The following is a 19,700-nucleotide window of genomic DNA, read 5'->3' on the forward strand; positions in this document are numbered from 1 at the left end:
TCTTAAGATGTTGCCTGTGTATCATAACTCACAATGTGAAAAGTGGATAGATCAGTTCTTTATTCTACATTACTTATGAAGCCACTGTCCAACCACTGATGGTTCCCTACATGCCGTCATAAGCTACATAACTACACAATTTTGAAATAATATTTCATCACTGACAGAAAAAAAAAAGTCTTTTTGTGTAACATATGTTGTTGTTTTTTTTTAAATTAGTTTTAATCAATTTTCAAACAATATCATAAGACTTAAAAAAAAGCTATGAATTTTTCTAAGAGGCCATTAAAACATATCCTGTTTTGCCGTTTTAATATTGTTTTAATAGTAGATTTTTATAATTGTTCATGACTATTCTTAAATTATTTTTGGATTTTGCTATATGTTTGTTAAGCCGACATGGCTACATAACCTCATCTGAAAATGCCGTCATTCAAAGTAGAACATTGGAATACTTTTTATCTAATGGCCATTCACTAAAACTCTTGGCAATATTCTATCACATACCAGTAAGTTTTCGTAACAACACTTTGTCAATGTTGTTTGTTTTTAAAAAAAGGTAACATTTTTCTATTTGAATGTTTGATTTAACGTTTTTATTTTTCAACCAACATTTACATATCAATGTATTAGCATATGTAGATAAAATAAACTATAACCCAAATAGCCTATCACCTAGTTTGTTTATTAAATCATAAACGTTTATGCGCGCAAGATCTAAGGACACTAGGTACTCTAATCACAGAAAATGGGATTCCCGAACTCAATTTCTAACGTTATTTCTGTTCTTAAATAAGAAGCAAGCGAACTATAACTTGTATATATCTGGTTTGCCAGCTTTAATGTTGAAGTTTTTTTAAAATTTGTTTTGTTTCAATGCACCTTTAGTTTCTTCTTTCCCCCTTTATGCCCAGCGCCCCTTTACCGCCCCCAATTGAGCCCAGCGCCCCCCTACCGCCCCTTTGGCTCGCAGCACCCCCCAAAATCTCGAAAGCGCCTCCTAGGGGGCGATATCGCCCTCGGTTGAAGACCACTGTGTTATAGTCTCAGTATGTAGTACACTGCAGGTTCTTGATTTTTAAAAAGTTTTAAATCAATTCAATTCATCATGAATATAGTTTCAGGTAAAACATTCGGATAGACAACTAGTCATCAAGCTGCTTTGGGATGTGTGGGCGAGAGAGTTGGGGTCATAAGTACCACACATGGCTTAAAGCAGGGTTGTATTTACTGAGCGCCTAAAGGCAGCACTGAAAACTTCCCAGATACCCCCGCCCACACACACACACACTGATTCACACAAGAGATTGGACCATAGCTCTCTGAGCATGCTATTAGCATGAAAGTTGCGCTATGTAAAAGCTTTAAAAAAATATACAAAATATCTTTGAATATCTTGAAAGCTCAAATCCTCCATTTTGAAATCTCCGGATAAAATCCAAACAATGCTCTAGCTATCTGAGTACGTGATGGTTGAGACTCAGTGAGACATGGCCGCTCTAGCTATCTGAGTACGTGATGGTTGAGACTCAGTGAGAAATGACCGCTCTAGCTATCTGAGTACGTGATGGTTGAGACTCAGTGAGACATGGCCGCTCTAGCTATCTGAGTACGTGATGGTTGAGACTCAGTGAGACATGGCCGCTCTAGCTATCTGAGTACGTGATGGTTGAGACTCAGTGAGACATGGCCGCTCTAGTTATCTGAGTACGTGATGGTTGAGACTCAGGGAGAAATGACCGCTCTAGCTATCTGAGTACGTGATGGTTGAGACTCAGGGAGAAATGACCGCTCTAGCTATCTGAGTACGTGATGGTTGAGACTCAGGTAGAAATGACCGCTCTAGCTATCTGAGTACGTGATGGTTGAGACTCAGGGAGAAATGACCGCTCTAGCTATCTGAGTACGTGATGGTTGAGACTCAGTGAGACATGGCCGCTCTAGTTATCTGAGTACGTGATGGTTGAGACTCAGGGAGAAATGACCGCTCTAGCTATATGAGTACGTGATGGTTGAGACTCAGGGAGAAATGACCGCTCTAGCTATCTGAGTACGTGATGGTTGAGACTCAGGTAGAAATGACCGCTCTAGCTATCTGAGTACGTGATGGTTGAGACTCAGGGAGAAATGGCCGCTCTAGTTATCTGAGTACGTGATGGTTGAGACTCAGGGAGAAATGACCGTCTACTCGCTGTAAGAACGAAACCCAGAAAGACATTCCCCCCCCCCCATCTATTGTTGCACGTATCTCTCCTGTATTTCTCTTGGTAATCATTTCGTGTGATACACTACTTCATTTCCGCTTCCGGTCTTCCTGTCACCAAGATATGTCTATACATCTATACAGCAGGGAAAGGCTGAACATGTCTCGCGAGTATGACTAGGCTCTTGTGTAGCTCGCTCTTTTGCCGAAAAAATATGCCTAAAATTTAGTTTGTGTGTGTTGTCATTATCGAAGTGGAATGTACCATGCAGTACCGGGTATTTTTATGTTTTGTAAAAGATTTAATACAAAAATAAGAAACAAATTCTATTTGAAATGTAAAATTTAGATGCAAGTAATTGTTATGACTGTCTATTGATTTAGCAAACTATTAATAATAATAGAACGCGCATTTTTATATCTACTTTGTATCAATGTTTACTTATATGAGAACTTGAAGTCAAATTGACCTTGCTGTTTTCTTAAGTAACAGACACTAAACGAGATTCGTAAAAAACTTAACTGGTCACATGACACCTTCCTTAACTGTCGGCCACATAAACAGATGGCGTTTACATCATCTGCCCTATAGATTGTAAGACCTGAAAGGTCTAAGAGATACTTTTGATTTTAGTAGCCCCCGAAATGGGAAAAGACGCTATTAGTTTTGAGTGGAATGTCTGTCCGTCCGTCCGTCCTGTTTAGATCTCGTAAACTAGAAAAGATAGTGAAAATCCGACATCATAATATTTTAGACCATTCAAAGTTCTGATGCAACGGATACTTTTTTCTTTTCTGAAAGCGAAAAATATAATGTTTTAAATCACTTATGCAAGCAGTTTTTTTTCTTTAAAATACTCCGCATTTACAACTATTCACTATTAATAGTAACAAACACGGGAGGCTCTTTAGTATGGGAGATCACTATTTACCATATTTTAACACATTTATGCAAACGGTTTTAGATCTTTTGTAAAAAAATATTTTTTTTTATACAAATGTACTGCTAAGTTAAGTTATTTCTGTTATACTAACAATTACTTTAATTAATACAAATACACTTAATGTAAGCTTTGTTTTTTTTAAAGTATTTTTTCTATATTTTTATTTATTTATATATGCTGGTACCTTTGTTTTCCAATGAGATTTACGTTTTTTTGAGTCAAATCTCACCAATAGTATTAATCTTTTGGAATCAAAAAAGCTTTGTCATTTAACCACTACCTTAGGTAGTATCTGCCTGCGTCAGTTACTTAGCAACGTAGTTTTACGTAGTCATCAATTGAGCTCTAGTACCTCGCGACATCATGTTCAGCAGTAAAGGTCTTGGTCACGGCAAGTTTAAATTATATCCCTTGTTAGTCATGACATGGCTCTGGGATAGTGTTATGTGCCCGGGACAGGGAGACGCAGACAATGTAGTCATTCAATAATGTCGGGCCGAAGATCGAACAGTCTGGTCAAGTCGATTCTTACACCTTGTACAGTGAATGTGGAGTTCTGATCTATTAATAGTTAACAGAGGAGGCACACAAACGCTGTAAGGGAGAAACAAGGAGACGCCAGTGTCTATGTAGGAGTATGTAGGATATGTAGGAGTTGGCTTTTACCTCCAAACAGCAAATAGAACTAACTGATGTAGACATATTTTTATTCAATTAAAAACAAAGTAGAATAAAACTTTTATTTATAAATATACACCGATTCAACTTGAGAGTAGATCTACGAAGAAACAGAAGTCCAATGATAATTGAAACAAGATATAATTTACTGAAACTACACAAGTCTTTTCTGTCTCATGTCTTTCGTTTGTTGTCCCCCAGTTCATCTTTCACACCAGTAGTTTATAAGTTCAGTGATGACAGACCACCTCGTGCTTTCATCAGAAACTCTCCAGCTAACACAACCAAAAACATCTGTCCTACTTTCTCCATGGTGACATCAGACACACGCCATTTCACTTTGTAACAGTGTCTGTGTTTATTGTTCTTAACGTCTTCAACGGTACCCCAACAAAGCTCTCGAGGCCCCCAGGGCCGTTTTAAGTATGTGGAGGTCCCAGGTCAGGGTTTTTGTAGAGGTCGTGCTACAGCATATCTCTGATTTGTTTTCAAGTAGGTTGTGCTATAGCATATCTCTGATTTGTTTTCAAGTAGGTCGTGCTACAGCATATCTCTGATTTGTTTTCAAGTAGGTCGTGTTACAGCATATCTCTGATTTGTTTTCAAGTAGGTTGTGCTACAGCATATCTCTGATTTGTTTTCAAGTAGGTCGTGCTACAGCATATCTCTGATTTGTTTTCAAGTAGGTCGTGTTACAGCATATCTCTGATTTGTTTTCAAGTAGGTCGTGCTACAGCATATCTCTGATTTGTTTTCAAGTAGGTCGTGTTACAGCATATCTCTGATTTGTTTTCAAGTAGGTCGTGCTACAGCATATCTCTGATTTGTTTTCAAGTAGGTCGTGCTACAGCATATCTCTGATTTGTTTTCAAGTAGGTCGTGTTACAGCATATCTCTGATTTGTTTTCAAGTAGGTCGTGTTACAGCATATCTCTGATTTGTTTTCAAGTAGGTCGTGCTACAGCATATCTCTGATTTGTTTTCAAGTAGGTCGTGCTACAGCATATCTCTGATTTGTTTTCAAGTAGGTCGTGCTACAGCATATCTCTGATTTGTTTTCAAGTAGGTCGTGTTACAGCATATCTCTGATTTGTTTTCAAATAGGAAACAAGTTAAAACATTATAGGAAAGGTGGAGCTCTTTCAATTGGTTCTACAATTATAGGAAAGGTGGAGCTCTTTCAATGGGTTCTACAATTATAGGAAAGGTGGAGCTCTTTCAATGTATTCTACAATTATAGGAAAGGTGGAGCTCTTTCAATGGATTTTACAATTATAGGAAAGGTGGAGCTCTTTCAATGGGTTCTACAATTATAGGAAAGGTGGAGCTCTTTCAATGGATTCTACAATTATAGGAAAGGTGGAGCTCTTTCAATGGATTCTACAATTATAGGAAAGGTGGAGCTCTTTCAATGGATTTTACAATTATAGGAAAAGTGGAGCTCTTTCAATGGATTTTACAAAGGGAAACAAACATGAAAACAAGGAAAAACTCAAAAAAAGGTTTCAAAGTCCGTCTCAATGTCTTCCAATAGACTGACCTTGATTTGTAGTTCTTCTATTTGCCAGAAATCTAACTCTCTCTTGACAACAGCACCGCACACTTCTAGTGGAACATGAAGTTCACCTGGAGATAGCATACAACATAAGTCATTAGTACATACAACATAAGTCATTAGTACATACAACATAAGTCATTTATGCATACAACATAAGTCATTATTACATACGATATATGCCATTAATATATACAACGTAAGGCGTTATTACATACAACATAGAACATAATTACAGACGACAAAAGTCTTTACTACATACAACCCCGATATCTAACTAAACCCAATTTGATTACTTTCAGTTACCAATCAAGCCAAACTCTAGAAAAATGAATATGTATGTTCAAGTTTATACATCAAAAAAATACAAGCAAGGCTTTTACAATAGCTAGAGCTGGTAGATAAGATACACACATAGAATGTAGTGTACAGGTATGGCAATGGAGTCGCAATGACAGTCAATACTTACAAGAGCCAAAAGTTTGACTTATTTGTTTTCAAGTCCGGTAACTCCATTTGAAATACGATACTTAGCCACCTACATAGACATAAATAAATATAGACTGGCCGAAGGAAGTAACACCATGTAAGTTGAAAACATGTATATCTATTGTATTCGGATTTCCGAATTATGAAAAATTGCCTGATCTTCATTCTTAGAGATTTAAAAAAAAAAACACTAGTGAAAATAATGTAATACTTATATAGGTCATGGCTAAAATAGATATGAATACTTAACTTTTATACTGCTCATAAATGCTGTATAATAAGGTACACAAAATTGCAAGTCACAAATTTTCGTTTCATAAAACTCTTTAATCGACCAGTCTATATCACTTATCACTCTCCAGTGTTTATGTTATGCAAAGTAGAAAGCTGAATCCAGGGAAAAAAAATTTGCATTAAAAAAATAGCTACGTAAACACACATCTTAAAAGAATTTTGTAACAAAACAAGGTTATAAAGAGAGTTTGTGTGGAAACATTTTGTAACAATACTAAGTTATAAAGACAGTTTGTGTGGAAACATTTTGTAACAAAACAAGGATATAAAGACAGTTTGTGTGGAAGCACAAACTTAAAATCGGCCCCCAAAGTGGTCCACTCAGGCAGATAAAAAGGCAGGTTTCAATAGTTCCAGAAAGAACATCAAAAACTATGAACTACAAACGACCAACAAGTAGAACCTTATCTCTGTTGATACAACATGAGGAGACGTACTCATGTGGACAGTTTGACCTATACTGTTGTAGTGTTGGTTCAACTCAAGACTTGATACAACAAGAAGAGACGTACTCATGTGGACAGTTTGACCGATACTGTTGTAGTGTTGGTTCAACTCAAGACTTGATACAACAAGAAGAGACGTACTCATATGGACAGTTTGACCGATACTGTTGTAGTGTTAGTTCAACTCAAGACTTGATACAACAAGAGGAGACGTACTCATATGGACAGTTTGACCGATACTGTTGTAGTGTTGGTTCGACTCAAGACTTGATACCACAGGATACGACGATTTGGTAATGTTATTATTATTACATGAATACTATACCTATGTATTCAATGAACTGATAGTTTTGAAGATAGAGCTAAATCCCAGGTGTCACAAAAGGAGGCGCGCTGGCTGAGCGGTAAAGCGCTTGACTTCCGAACCGTGGTCTGGCCGGGGTGCGAATCCTGGTGAAGACAGGGATATTTAATTTCGGGATCATCGGGCGCCTCTGAGTCCACCCAGCTCTAATGGGTACCTGACATTAGTTGGGGAAAAGTAAAGGCGGTTGGTTGTTGTGCTGCCACATGACACCCTGGTTAACCGTAGGCCACATAATCAGATGACCTTTACATCATCTGCCCTATAGACCACAAGGTCTGAAAGGGGAACTTTACTTTTTAGGTGTCACAAAGACGGCATCACGAATGAAGAGATTGGAAACAGGATTAATACAGCAATTGGACCCCACAATGACCTGCTAACCATTGTCAAAAAACGTAAACTCAAACTCTATGGCCACATCACAAAATCCTCAGGGCTCGCAAAGACCTTCCTTCATGGAACAGTACCAGGAAGAAGATGGGGATGATTGAGAAATCGATGGGAAGACAACATCAAAGAATGGTGAGTATATAGTATTTACACTCAATGCTTCATGTACGTTTAGACATGACCCAACAAACCACACGGGCTATTAGTGTGAGTGCGTGTGTTTGTGTCGTCTATTAGTGTGAGTGCGTGTGTTTGTGTCGTCTATTAGTGTGAGTGCGTGTGTTTGTGTTGTCTATTAGTGTGAGTGCGTGTGTTTGTGTCGTCTATTAGTGTGAGTGCGTGTGTTTGTGTCGTGGCCAGAGTGCAACTTGAACTAAATTGTTTTGTAAACATTTTTTGAAAGGCATTGGATTAATCTAGACAGAATCTCTACCTCTGTTACGCCTAATAAAATTTTATTTGTTTTTAACGGCTTGAAGCAGCCTGCTTAGCACTTGAGTGGCTGGTCGATAGTCTCCCCTTAAAAGACGTCCCGTCGCTGTGTTCAATCAGATCAATGTAACTTTCTCTGCCACACGCGTACATCTTGGCTAGAACATTTCTCCTGTAGATAGCTCATCATTCACGAAATGACAGATGAACTAAAAAAAAACTAGACCAGTTGATTTGAAAAATAAATCTAATCTTTAAAACTACGCCCATAAACACTGAAACATTTCGCCGAAGCGGCCTTTGCAGTGCGCGGGGGCCTGGGCGACTGTCATTACAGACATATCAGGGCCACGAATATTTGTACTGTGGGCTGACAGTAACACTAGATTCACTTTGTCTCGGAGCTCCCGTATGGCGCCGTTACCACCCCCTAAAACCGCCTCTACCATGTCTACAAGTCCTTGATAGAGTTGAGCAGCAGAGTTATGCTCCCTGATTGATCCAAGATTATTGACCACTTCAAGTTTATAACTATTGTATATTCCTATCCAACAAAAGTTCAGTGTGAGCAAGAGAGACGCAATCATCAGCAAAGAGTAGTTTTGTGACGACTATCTGTTTTGTTTTAAAATGGGACATTAGGCGCCGTAGATGGAACACATTGTCAGCGGAACATGACGTAGATCCCCATTGTTTAGTCGCTGCTTCATGGGACCCAACTTTAGGCCAAGAAAAGATAAAGAGGAGAGTAGGGTCAAGTACACTTCCCTTGTTTAGAGAGTAGGGTCAAGTACACTTCCCTTGTTTAGAGAGTAGGGTCAAGTACACTTCCCTTCTTTAGAGAGTAGGGTCAAGTACACTTCCCTTGTTTAGAGAGTAGGGTCAAGTACACTTCCCTTGTTTAGAGAGTAAGATCAAGTACACTTCCCTTGTTTATAGAATAAGATCAAGTACACATCCCTGCTTTAGAGAGTAAGATCACGTACATATCCCTGCTGAAAGAGTAAAATCAATTACACAGAACTGCTTTGGAGAGTAAGATCAAGTACACATCCCTTGTTTAGAGAGTAGGGTCAAGTACACTTCCCTTAGAGTAACGTCTACATAAAAGTCTTTGTGGATCTTACTGCATTTAGAATTGCAGGAATGCTTTGTTTCAACGTTTATAGCGCAAATTTCATCAAAGTAAAAAACAAAAGGGCGCTGGACGTGTCTAAGCGGGCCTCTTTTTGTCAGGATCAAGACGTCAAGAGAACGATCGTTCGGCGCTCGGTAGAAATGTGTCCTGTGTTAAGCAAGGAAGGTAGTATTGCATTGCCAGAGACATTAACGTTATGGGTTTATCTTGTTTCAGAAGCATCTCTCGAAAACGGTATAAAGTGAAGTATTGTTCGGTGACAGACGTCTCTTAATTGCATAATTAATTAAAATTTAGTTTCATAGTTTCATTAAATTTTTAAACGACATTTGTAGAAAATCTATTGGTAATAATATCGTTTTACTGAGTCAGTTATGAAATCTATAACTATAAATCAAATACAAGAGACTTTTGAAAAAGGTTACCTTAGCGGACTATTTGTGGAGATAAGCTGGCTTAGTACAAGGGCAACGTACATGTATAGAACGACCTCAGTCGAAGGGACATCTCAGTCGGAGGGATGTCATTTCACTTTTTAGAATGTCTAGGGTCATGAGGGTTCAAGTGTAAAAAAAAAATGTTTAGACAAAAAGTTTAACTTTAATCTAATTAATGACTATTTTTTTTGTTACCTTTCAGAAAGAAAAAATGCTAGGTCGAAAAAAAAAGAGGGGGGGGGGGGGGGAGAGATTGTTCTGTACTTAAAATTCTACTGAGATTCATGAGTCTCAAAATTGGATTCAATTAGTGCATGTTACACAACTAAGATGTACTCTGCTTATTGCTTCATTGGAGGTCGCCTTTTCTTGTAATCATTACTTTCGAGGCGCAGTGGCTGAGCGGTAAAGCGCTTAGCTTTCGAAATGGAGGTCCCGAGATTGTATCCTGGTGAAGGCTGGGATTTTTAATATCAGGATCTTTGGGCGTCTCTGAGTCCACGCAGCTCTAATGGGTACCTGACATTAGTTGGGAAAAAGAAAAGGCGGTTGGTCGTTGTGCTGGCCACATGGAACCTTCTGTAACCGTGGGCCACAGAAACAGATGACCTTTACATCATCTGCCCTATAGATCGCAAGGTCTGAAATGGAAACTTTACTTTTATTACTTTCAAGTGAAATATTGTTGTTTTTTAGCGGCCCCGAAAGGGGAAAAGACGCTATTAGTTTTGTGTGGCCTGTCTGTCCGTTCGTCCCGTTTAGATCTCGTAAACTAGAAAACATAGTGAAATCCGACATCATAATATTTTAGACCAGTGATGCCCAAAATACGGCCCGCGGGCCAGATATGGCCCGCGACGTGGTTTCATCCTGTCCGCAGAAACGTCGACACAAAGTGTAGAAAATTCCCCCTCTTTTTTAAAGTTGAAAAGTATCTTGAAGTACGTTAGGGCCTCTCTTTTTCTCTGATGGATTGGTACAATGGCCTTTTACATGTACGTTATGACATGGAAGACCTGAAGAAACTCTGAAGTTAGAATATACCAGGAAAAGTTGAACGGATCTTTAATTTTTTTTGTGAAACGTGATAATAAGCCAACATATTTGATTTATAAAAAAAGTTTGGCTGTTTTAGAAAAGAACCACATATAAACGGCATTATAAAACAATTATGTTGTCCTTCTTGGTTTGAGTCTCAGTTAAAAAAATTGTTAAACTACGCCAAGAGATTGGAGGAGAAACAAAAGAAGACAATGATTTGTTGGTAAACTGGCTAAAATGTCGCTCGCATTTTAAGTAGAGGCGCGTAAAAAAAGAAAGAAAAATTTCAGACACCCCATTAATTAATGTAAGTAGGCTACTAGATCCAGAGGCTTCTAATACCTTTTCGGTCATGTGGCCCGCGCCACGAGTGTCGAAAAGTGAAATGGCCCGCAAGTCGAATTACGTTGAGCATCACTGTTTTAGACCAATCAAAGTTCGGATGCAACGGATACTATTTTCTTTTCTGAAAGCGAAAAATCTAATGATTTAAATCACGTATGCAAGCAGTTTTTTTTTCTTCAAAATACACCGCACTTACAACTATTCACTATTAATAGTAGCAAACACTTGAGGCTCTTTATTAGGGGAGACGACTATTTACCATATTTATAACACATTTAAGTGGACTATTGTAGAATTTTTGTAAAAAAATAAATTTTTTACAAATATTTTTATTGTTAAGTTTTGTAAGTTCTGTTATACTCAATACTATATTTACACACAAAAAATGTTTACTATTTTTTTAAAGAGAAAAAATCTGTTTAGTATGCGTACAAGTTAGACATGATTTAAAACAACAATTAATAAGTAGTTTTTTATATCACCGCGTGACCTGTAATGCAAAGAGGACATATTGTACAATCAAATCAAAGAATTAAATAAAAAAATATTGTTTTTGGAAATTTTTTTTATGGAAATATTTTATTCTTGAGGAACAAGAGCTTGGTCCTTTACAAAACAATCAGATCAATTAGATATTCATTATAAGACATCAGTTAGGCCAGGTTCGCATTTAATTTCACATACACTTTCACCTAGCCTTTGGTCTGCTGAATCGCTGGGGTACCACACAAGATCTGTTAACCTTTTTTCTCCATTATTTTCTGTCATTTGTTTTTGATAAAATTTCATACTGATAATATTAAAACCTGCCTTTTTACCTGCCTGGGTGGACCACTTCGGGGGCTGATTTTCAGTTTGTGTTTCCCCACCAACTGTCTTTGTAACCTTGTTTTTTACTTCAGAGGTGAAAGACATTTGTGAGTGATTACTTTTCGTATGTTAAATTACCTGTTACTTTCAGGAATTCATTGCCTTCGATTAATCTACATCTAAAACAAATTATCTTCATTCAAATAAATGTTTAAATTGCATAGAAAAAAAATGCCAGTATTTCATCGTTGTCATACATTGTTCCAGATCGATTTCCGAGTTCAGGATTTTTAGTTTCAAGCATAATTTAGTTTTAGCGAGTTTTAGTTTAAGAGTCAACTTGAAATTGCAAGCTACTTACACAGTAATCTTAGATCTCTCCGTAAGAAAAGTTTACAGGTTAAAAGAATGTAACACTCTGTAAGCAACATCAGAATTTACTCCTTTCAGTTCTTGTGAGCCATGGGGCAGATGAAGTTCATCTGTCTGTATGGCCTACAGTTAACGAGGGTGTCATGTGGCTAGTACAACGACCAACAATGCTTTTTGAACTAACGTTGGGTACCCTTTAGAGTTGGCTGGACCTAGGACGTCCTATAAATACCAGTCTAAATCGTGATTCGAACTCCAGATGTTCAGTTCGGAACCCTATCACTCATCCACCACACCCTGTTATGACAGAATGCCATAATTAAGAAAACATTGCTTTGTCTTTTTTTGGTTTATTCGTCACAGAAGTCAGCTGCTTTGTTTTTTTTAGATTACATAGGAGTGTGTGTGTGTGTGTGTGTGTGTGATTGGGTAACCAAGGTGATGTGTAATGACTCGGTCGTGGATGAACGTGTCCTGTCTCCGAACAATCCTTTGTAAAAGCAGAAGATGTTCTGAGCTCGAATGAAAGGAACACGAAAGAGGGTAGGAAACAGCGAACCAAGCAATGGACTTCATGTCGTCAGGATGTGAACTCTAGACCATTGCTAGACGGTGTGGCAATGGAAGAACCACAACAGAATGTGTCAAGAATGCACGATTTCTAAACCAATGGGGATTCAATACAAAGTGTACAAAGAATGAACCAAACAAAACGGGTAAAACAACCAAAAAGTCAGTAAGTACTGTTGCACTCTTGTTTCCTGTCCCATCATTCTCCCCCACTTTGTTTGGTACTCTAGGTGTCACTTGCTCTTTCAACTTCTTAATTACCATTTAATTATTGACGTTACAATTAACTGTGTCCAATAGAGCAATCGATATCCCAGTACCGGCTTGAAACAAAAATCGAATGTGAATAGAAATATGAATGAATGTCATTGTTTTGTTTCAAGTCAGGCACATAGAAGTTTATTGCTAGATATACAACTCATTATATAGAGTCTATGATAAAACTCCAAGATGCAATAGATGTATTATGATGTCCTTGTTTGTCAGATAGTATCGACTGTTTTAGTCTTCATGGGACTTTTAATGGAGTGCTTCACATTTCTATTTCTTTATTGTCCCACTCCGGAATTTTAATATTATAAGAGCATTTATTCGACTCTCAGGTTCAGAGTTAATGTGTGTGTGTGTGTGAGAGAGAGAGAGAGAGAGAGAGAGAGAGAGAGACAGAGAGAGACAGAGAGAGAGAGAGAGAGCTGGGAGATACCTATACAATGATCATAGTTAGCAGTGAGTTTTGTGCTGAACAGAATGCTGATCCAAGACATTCTAACCCTAACCCTTGTCAACTTGTAACAGGTTTAATTAGAGATGACAACAAAAAGCCTTCCAAATGTGTACACTTTCACTGTTTCATGAACTTGAGTTTTTATCTTTGGCCAACCTTCTCTGACATAATTCATTACAAGTTTTAATTTAGCATCAGATTCAGTTTTCCTTCTAATTTCAATAAGTATGTTGGTATCGTAAAGCAGATATTCAACAAAGCATACAAAAGTGGGAAAGATCCATATCTCGCTATGCTCGAGTATAGAAATACTCCGATAAGCGGACTGCTTTATTCGCCATCACAACTGCTGATGAGTAGAAGACTCAGGGACATCATTCCAACTGATCCCAAACTATTGAAACCATCGGTAGCTGAAAATGCAGAGACATTACTCAACGAACGACAGAGGAAAAGCAAAGTAAAATACGATTCAAAAGCAAGGTTACCTAAAGACTACTCTGTCGGGGAGAAGGTGAGAGTTCGTCTAGGACAAACATGGCAGAAAGCAGTCGTCATTAAGAAACATCCATCACCCAGATCTTACATCATAAAGACAAATGATGGGAAAACATACAGACGAAATCAACGGTTTTTAAACAAGAGCTACGAAGAAGACATCTCTGGGTACTATGACACCGACGAAGACAATGAACAGCAAACTGTTAGAACAAAAGAAACAGACAATAATAAACCAACATCTAGAGAACTTGCTGTGCCGGTCAAGACAACCAGAAGTGGTCGAGTTGTCAAAATTCCTTGTAAATATAAGTATTAAGAACTTTAAAAGGAAGGATGTGATGATAGCTTCAAAAGGAAGGATGTGTTAATATTAGAAGATATTACGTCATTGTTTGTTGTTTATGTTTTATGCGAAAGCAAAGAATCGGACGGAAATAAAAAGTGAGTTATATATGTCTACCTTGATCAAGACAGTCTCGTTATTATCATTATTAATTAGTAACGTCTACAGTAATTCATTATTAATCTGTGACTACAGAACAGAAACTATAAAGGTCTGGTTATGAAACTGTATAGGTCTAGTTATGAAACTATAAAGGTTTAGTTATGAAAGTAAATAGGTCTAGTTATGAAACTATATAGGTCTAGTTATGAAACTATATAGGTCTAGTTATGAAACTATATAGGTCTAGTTATGAAACTATATAGCTCTAGTTATGAAATTATATGGGTCTAGTTAGGGGCGGACTGGGTATCAAAATATGCCCGGGCATTTCTATGCACTGCGACCCCAAATTGTATGCCATATGACGGGCATCTAATCATAACTGTCCTAAAACATTGTGTAAAGTTTAATTATGTATCAAAAGTATTTTGCTATATAAGTAATTTGTTTAATGATTTTGAAACTACATAATAAACACTATTACTATATGAATAAAGTATAATACTTGGAATGGCGAATCTCTTATTGTGAACACATTTCAGCTACCATATACATTAGAGATTCAACTTGACATTCAACTTCAAGGCATTTAAAGCTGGTTAGGTCATAGGTTGGACATGACTCGCTGTCATTTAATTTTTTTCCTTTCAAAGTGCTGTTTAATTTTTATGTGCCTTTTATAAACTCTTTCTGCCTTAGTTTCTTTACATTTTCTATAGAGATTTTCCTTCTGTTCGTAAAGCTTCTTTAATGTATTATTAAACCAGGATTTATTTATTTTGTTTGATGTGAATTTAGTTGGTATATGATTTTCTATAATGTTTTTTTATGAAATTCCAGAGGTCATCGACTGGTTGGTTAATGTCTTTTTCTGATAAGAATGTTTGTTGGAAGTTTAATGCAGCTTGGTGTAGTTGTGTTAGGTTGCATTTGTTCCAGAGTAAGAACATCTGCAAGGCCTATCACATGACCTATTTTGAAAAGAAGATTTTAATTCATGAAATAATTATTACCTGGATTGTGTCCTTCACCACACTTGGAAAGGCAATGTGTAAATTTTTTTTTTAATTTCGGGATTTTAAGGGCGCCCCTGACTACACCCAACTTTAACGGGTACCCAATTTTAGTTGGGAAAAGCAAAGGCGTCTTGTCGTTGTGCTGCTCGTAAACATTGACCAAAAAGGCAAATGACATTAACATCATCTGACCTATAGATCGCCGCAAGCTTTGAAAGCGGAATTTTACTTTACTCAAAAGGTCAAATATTCCTTTCTCAATAACTTGGAAACCTAGTTTTGACTGTCTGCATCCAAGAACTGCCTACACACACAACAGAAAGTTAAGTCACTCGTTAATTTAATATACTAACGTTCAGTAAAACTAATACTATCAAGATTATTTCATACTAGTCGACCGGCGGCATAGCATACGCCGCTATTTTGCAGGGCCGGTCTTAGGCCACTGCAACCTATGTGACCGCGCTAATTCAAGGTGAATAAATTATTAAATTAAACCATTAAAACAGATTTCCCGCGCACTCCTGTCGATTTACCATGAGCTCCTGGAAATCTCCCGAAATTACAAAATATACGAAAAAGTCCTTAAAATATACGGAAATACATAGAAAAAAATTGTCATTTTGGGGTGTCATTCAATATGGAAAACGTCAATCCTACGCACTGTTAATAAAAACGGCATTATGCATTAGCCGTAATTGTGTAATCATGTGAAAGAAGGTTCTCGCGCCTCAAACTAATGAAGAATTACTTGATGTCAACAATTCTCAAAGATAGATTGAAACATTTGGCGGGATCTATGTGGGAAACAGAATTATTATGATATACTGTATGACTTTGCTACACGCAAGGCTCGTTAAGTAATTCTGTACGTAGTAAAGAATGAATAAAATGCATAGACGAATTTATTTTCTAATACAAACTCTTAACTTTGACTTATTGTCCGCTTCCCTACCCAAACTTGGCCCTGCGAAATTCGTTTCGAATAGGGCCCCACAATGCTTAAGTCCGGCCCTGCTATTTAGTGTTTGTAAAATGTTTTACATGTTTCGGATGTTCCTTCAGAGTTGACGATAGTTTACTTCCTAGTCCAAACCTCCCGCATGGGATGGGAGCGGGCAGGGTTTGACAGTCCAGCGCGCAGCCATCCGTAGCGAGCTGTGAAAACGTGTTCCCCCCCACCCCCTCTTGTTGTTTTTTTGTGGGGTGACTATCCGCAGAAATAAGAGAGTGATCTTTGACCAGATTAGGGAAGAAGAGAATTATATATAAATATTTTAGCAAAGCCTCTATGTATTTCGACGGGGCTCTAAACCTTTGTCGTCTTATGGCGTTGAGCCTGTACACTTGTAACTACTGCCATCACAACGTTGGTGGCTCTCTAGTGCTTGCCAGTAAACATGAATGATTTTAGTACATTTTTTAAAATTTTTTTTTTCGCACAAGATTCTAGCACCTGACTTATTTTCTGCTCCTTCTTTTCGATTCTTTTGCATTTTGTTTCCAATTAGCACATTTCTACACTGTTCAAGATAATTGTTATTTGTGAAGGACTTTGTAGCGGCTACTTTAGATCATAGGACAATTCCACCAAACCAATAACAATTCGTATGAGACTGGACATGTCATCTCTAGGACTTAGAACATTGTTGGTCTCTCCATAGATTCATCCGAATATATTCACACTAACGTCGATCTCGGTAAGAAATAAAGGCCGTGATTTAGGTTTTTGTTTTGTGTTTGCTATTCCACACTATAGATGACACACACACACACTTACAAACACACATGCACACCCATGTATAGCATCAAAACTCACACTGAAAACATTATCATTGGAGATAAGGACTACAAGATGAATGCATTGCTCGTGAGCACACTATAGTTGTGGTACTATGAACTTAGAGCATGCTTTTTTTTACAAGTATCTATTTGTAATGTACAGCACACAGTTCAATGGCTTAGCTGAAGATCAGTATTATTTTAATTTTTTTGAAAGTATCGTGTAAATGCTTATAGGTTTAAGCAGAGCAGACCACAGACCAGACCACAGCATGATCACGTGATCCTTTTCACGTATCGCTTAACATAATCAGAAAACAATTATTTGTCCAGTTCGTGGTCTGAAATGTTGAAAGAGCGGACACGATGTTAGTGATGGACGACCACGTTGGAATGGATTTGTGACATTTTCCTTTTTGTCAACAGATTTAGGAAATGTCAATACTTGGGTGTGTTGGTTGTATTATCTATCTATCTATCTATCTGTCTATCTATCTATCTATCTATCTATCTATCTATCTATCTATCTATCTATCTATCTATCTATCTATCTATCTATCTATCTATCTATCTATCTATCTATCTATCTGTCTCTCTATCTATCTATCTATCTATCTATCTATCTATCTATCTATCTATCTATCTATCTATCTATCTGTCTATCTATCTGTCTATCTATCTATCTATCTATCTATCTATCTATCTATCTATCTATCTATCTATCTATCTATCTGTCTATCTATCTATCTATCCTATCTATCTATCTATCTATCTATATACCTATCTACCTACCTACCTACCTGTCTGTCTATCTATCTATCTATCTATCTATCTATCTATCTATCTATCTAATCTATCTATCTATCTATCTATCTATCTATCTATCTATCTATCTCTCTGTCTGTCTGTCTATGTTTGCCTGCCTGTCAGTCTGTCTATTTGTTCGAACACATTGGAAAATTAGAAAAAAAAAAAGCACATTATGACAGATCTCTATTATTCAGTTACTAATGAATTCTTCTCCTTTGTGCAGGGACATCTAGGAAGTAGGTAGACTGGAAACCAATCGATTGTAACCCACACTTCACTCATCTACCCTACTGAAATAGACACCTAAGTGTTGATGCGTGACTCACACTGTGACTAGGCCAAGAATAGGGCTCAGCTAGGATCTACAACTTGGCTATAGCCTAGGACTCAGCAAGGACCTACAACTTGGCTATAACCTAGAACTCTGCAAGGACCTACAACTTGGCTATAACCTAGGACTCTGCAAGGACCTACAACTTGGCTATAACCTAGGACTCAGCTAGGACCTACAACTTGGCTATAACCTAGGACTCAGCAAGGACCTACAACTTGGCTATAACCTAGGACTCTGCAAGGACCTACAATTTGGCTATAACCTAGGACTCTGCAAGGACCTAAGGGATGGATGGATAGATGGAACTAGAAAACGACAGGATCGTTTGGTCCATTCTTCAAAATGCCCACATGTGTTACCATAGGTACAATGAAAATGGAAACTTAAGTAAATAGAAACTGATAAATAATAAAATAAAATGGATAACTGTATATTACACTCTCTTTGTCATTTAGAGACCACGATACATTGAATTCTCATCAAGTACTTTTATTAATATATTACATTTTCTAACGAAATTTACATATAAATTATTTGTTTACATTGGTCAAACGTTTGAATGTTATTATGTCTTTCAAAAAAGGTCGATAAATAGTCGATCTACATTCGCCCAATCCAAAGACTACCACAAATATTCTTTGTGTTTATCTTATATACTATGCTTATATATACATTAGTTCTTTTTTCATCTTCTTTTTTGAAGTAACGTCTGTATTGTATAAGATAATGACATTCCCCCCCGCCTTCTTCCATTAATTCATTGCATGTATGATGCAAATCTGTAATCTTTCAAAGTGCTGAATTTAAAAACTAATTTAAAAAAAAAAATCTGACAGTAGCTGACGTGTGTTAGGCTCAATTTAGAATCCCCCCCCCCCCGTTTCTTTTCCCCTTCTGAACCCAATCCTCCTCCAGAGTAAGATCATTGTCAATAAAGCCAGACATTCAAAGCATCTCACAATTTTATTGATTTGCTTCCCCTGACATAATGTGAATTTTTATAGACACTTTTTACAATTGATGACTACATTTTTTTGTACTAGGTGATTCATTCCCGCCTGGCTACAAGTAATAATAGACAGCATCAACACAATGGCTTCGTTTAATAATAGACGTTCTAAACACATGGACTAAATGTTATAATATACATACAGCTTGAACACAGTAGTTGCATGTAATAGATGACAATATAATCACAATGGCTACGTGTATTAATATAGGCCCCAGTGGATGTAATAGAAGAATTTAACACGCAGTCTACATGTAAAAATAGCAGATGTATTGAACACAGTGGCTACATGCAACATCTTGTTCTCATCAGTTACTTTCTGCAACATCTTGTTCACATCAGTTACTTCCTGCAACATCTTGTTCTCATCAGTTACTTTCTGCAACATCTTGTTCACATCAGTTACTTTCTGCAACATCTTGTTCACATCAGTTACTTCCTGCAGCATCTTGTTCACATCAGTTACTTCCTGCAACATCTTGTTCACATCAGTTACTTCCTGCAACATCTTTTTCTCATCAGTTACTTTCTGCAACATCTTGTTCACATCAGTTACTTCCTGCAACAT

The 19,700-nt window shown here is 37.3% G+C and overlaps 1 protein-coding gene and 1 long non-coding RNA gene across 4 annotated transcripts in view; one reads left to right on the forward strand and one right to left on the reverse strand.

Annotated features, from left to right (window-relative positions):
* Nucleotides 1–19,700, reverse strand: part of LOC106065752 (potassium voltage-gated channel protein Shaw-like) — a 68,227-nt gene that overhangs the window by 6,962 nt on the left and 41,565 nt on the right. For all 3 annotated transcript variants that reach the window (XM_013224662.2, XM_013224655.2, XM_013224669.2), the window contains exon 3: nucleotides 5,366–5,451. In XM_013224662.2, coding sequence (XP_013080116.2) covers nucleotides 5,366–5,451 — 86 coding nt within the window. The remainder of the gene's footprint in view (nucleotides 1–5,365; nucleotides 5,452–19,700) is intronic.
* Nucleotides 13,469–18,554, forward strand: LOC129926474 (uncharacterized). The gene is made up of 3 exons (XR_008778151.1): nucleotides 13,469–14,290; nucleotides 16,709–16,897; nucleotides 18,013–18,554. It is a non-coding gene; the product is annotated as an uncharacterized LOC129926474 (long non-coding RNA).

This window comes from Biomphalaria glabrata, chromosome 5, assembly GCF_947242115.1.
Source record: "Biomphalaria glabrata chromosome 5, xgBioGlab47.1, whole genome shotgun sequence".
NCBI lineage: Eukaryota > Metazoa > Mollusca > Gastropoda > Planorbidae > Biomphalaria > Biomphalaria glabrata.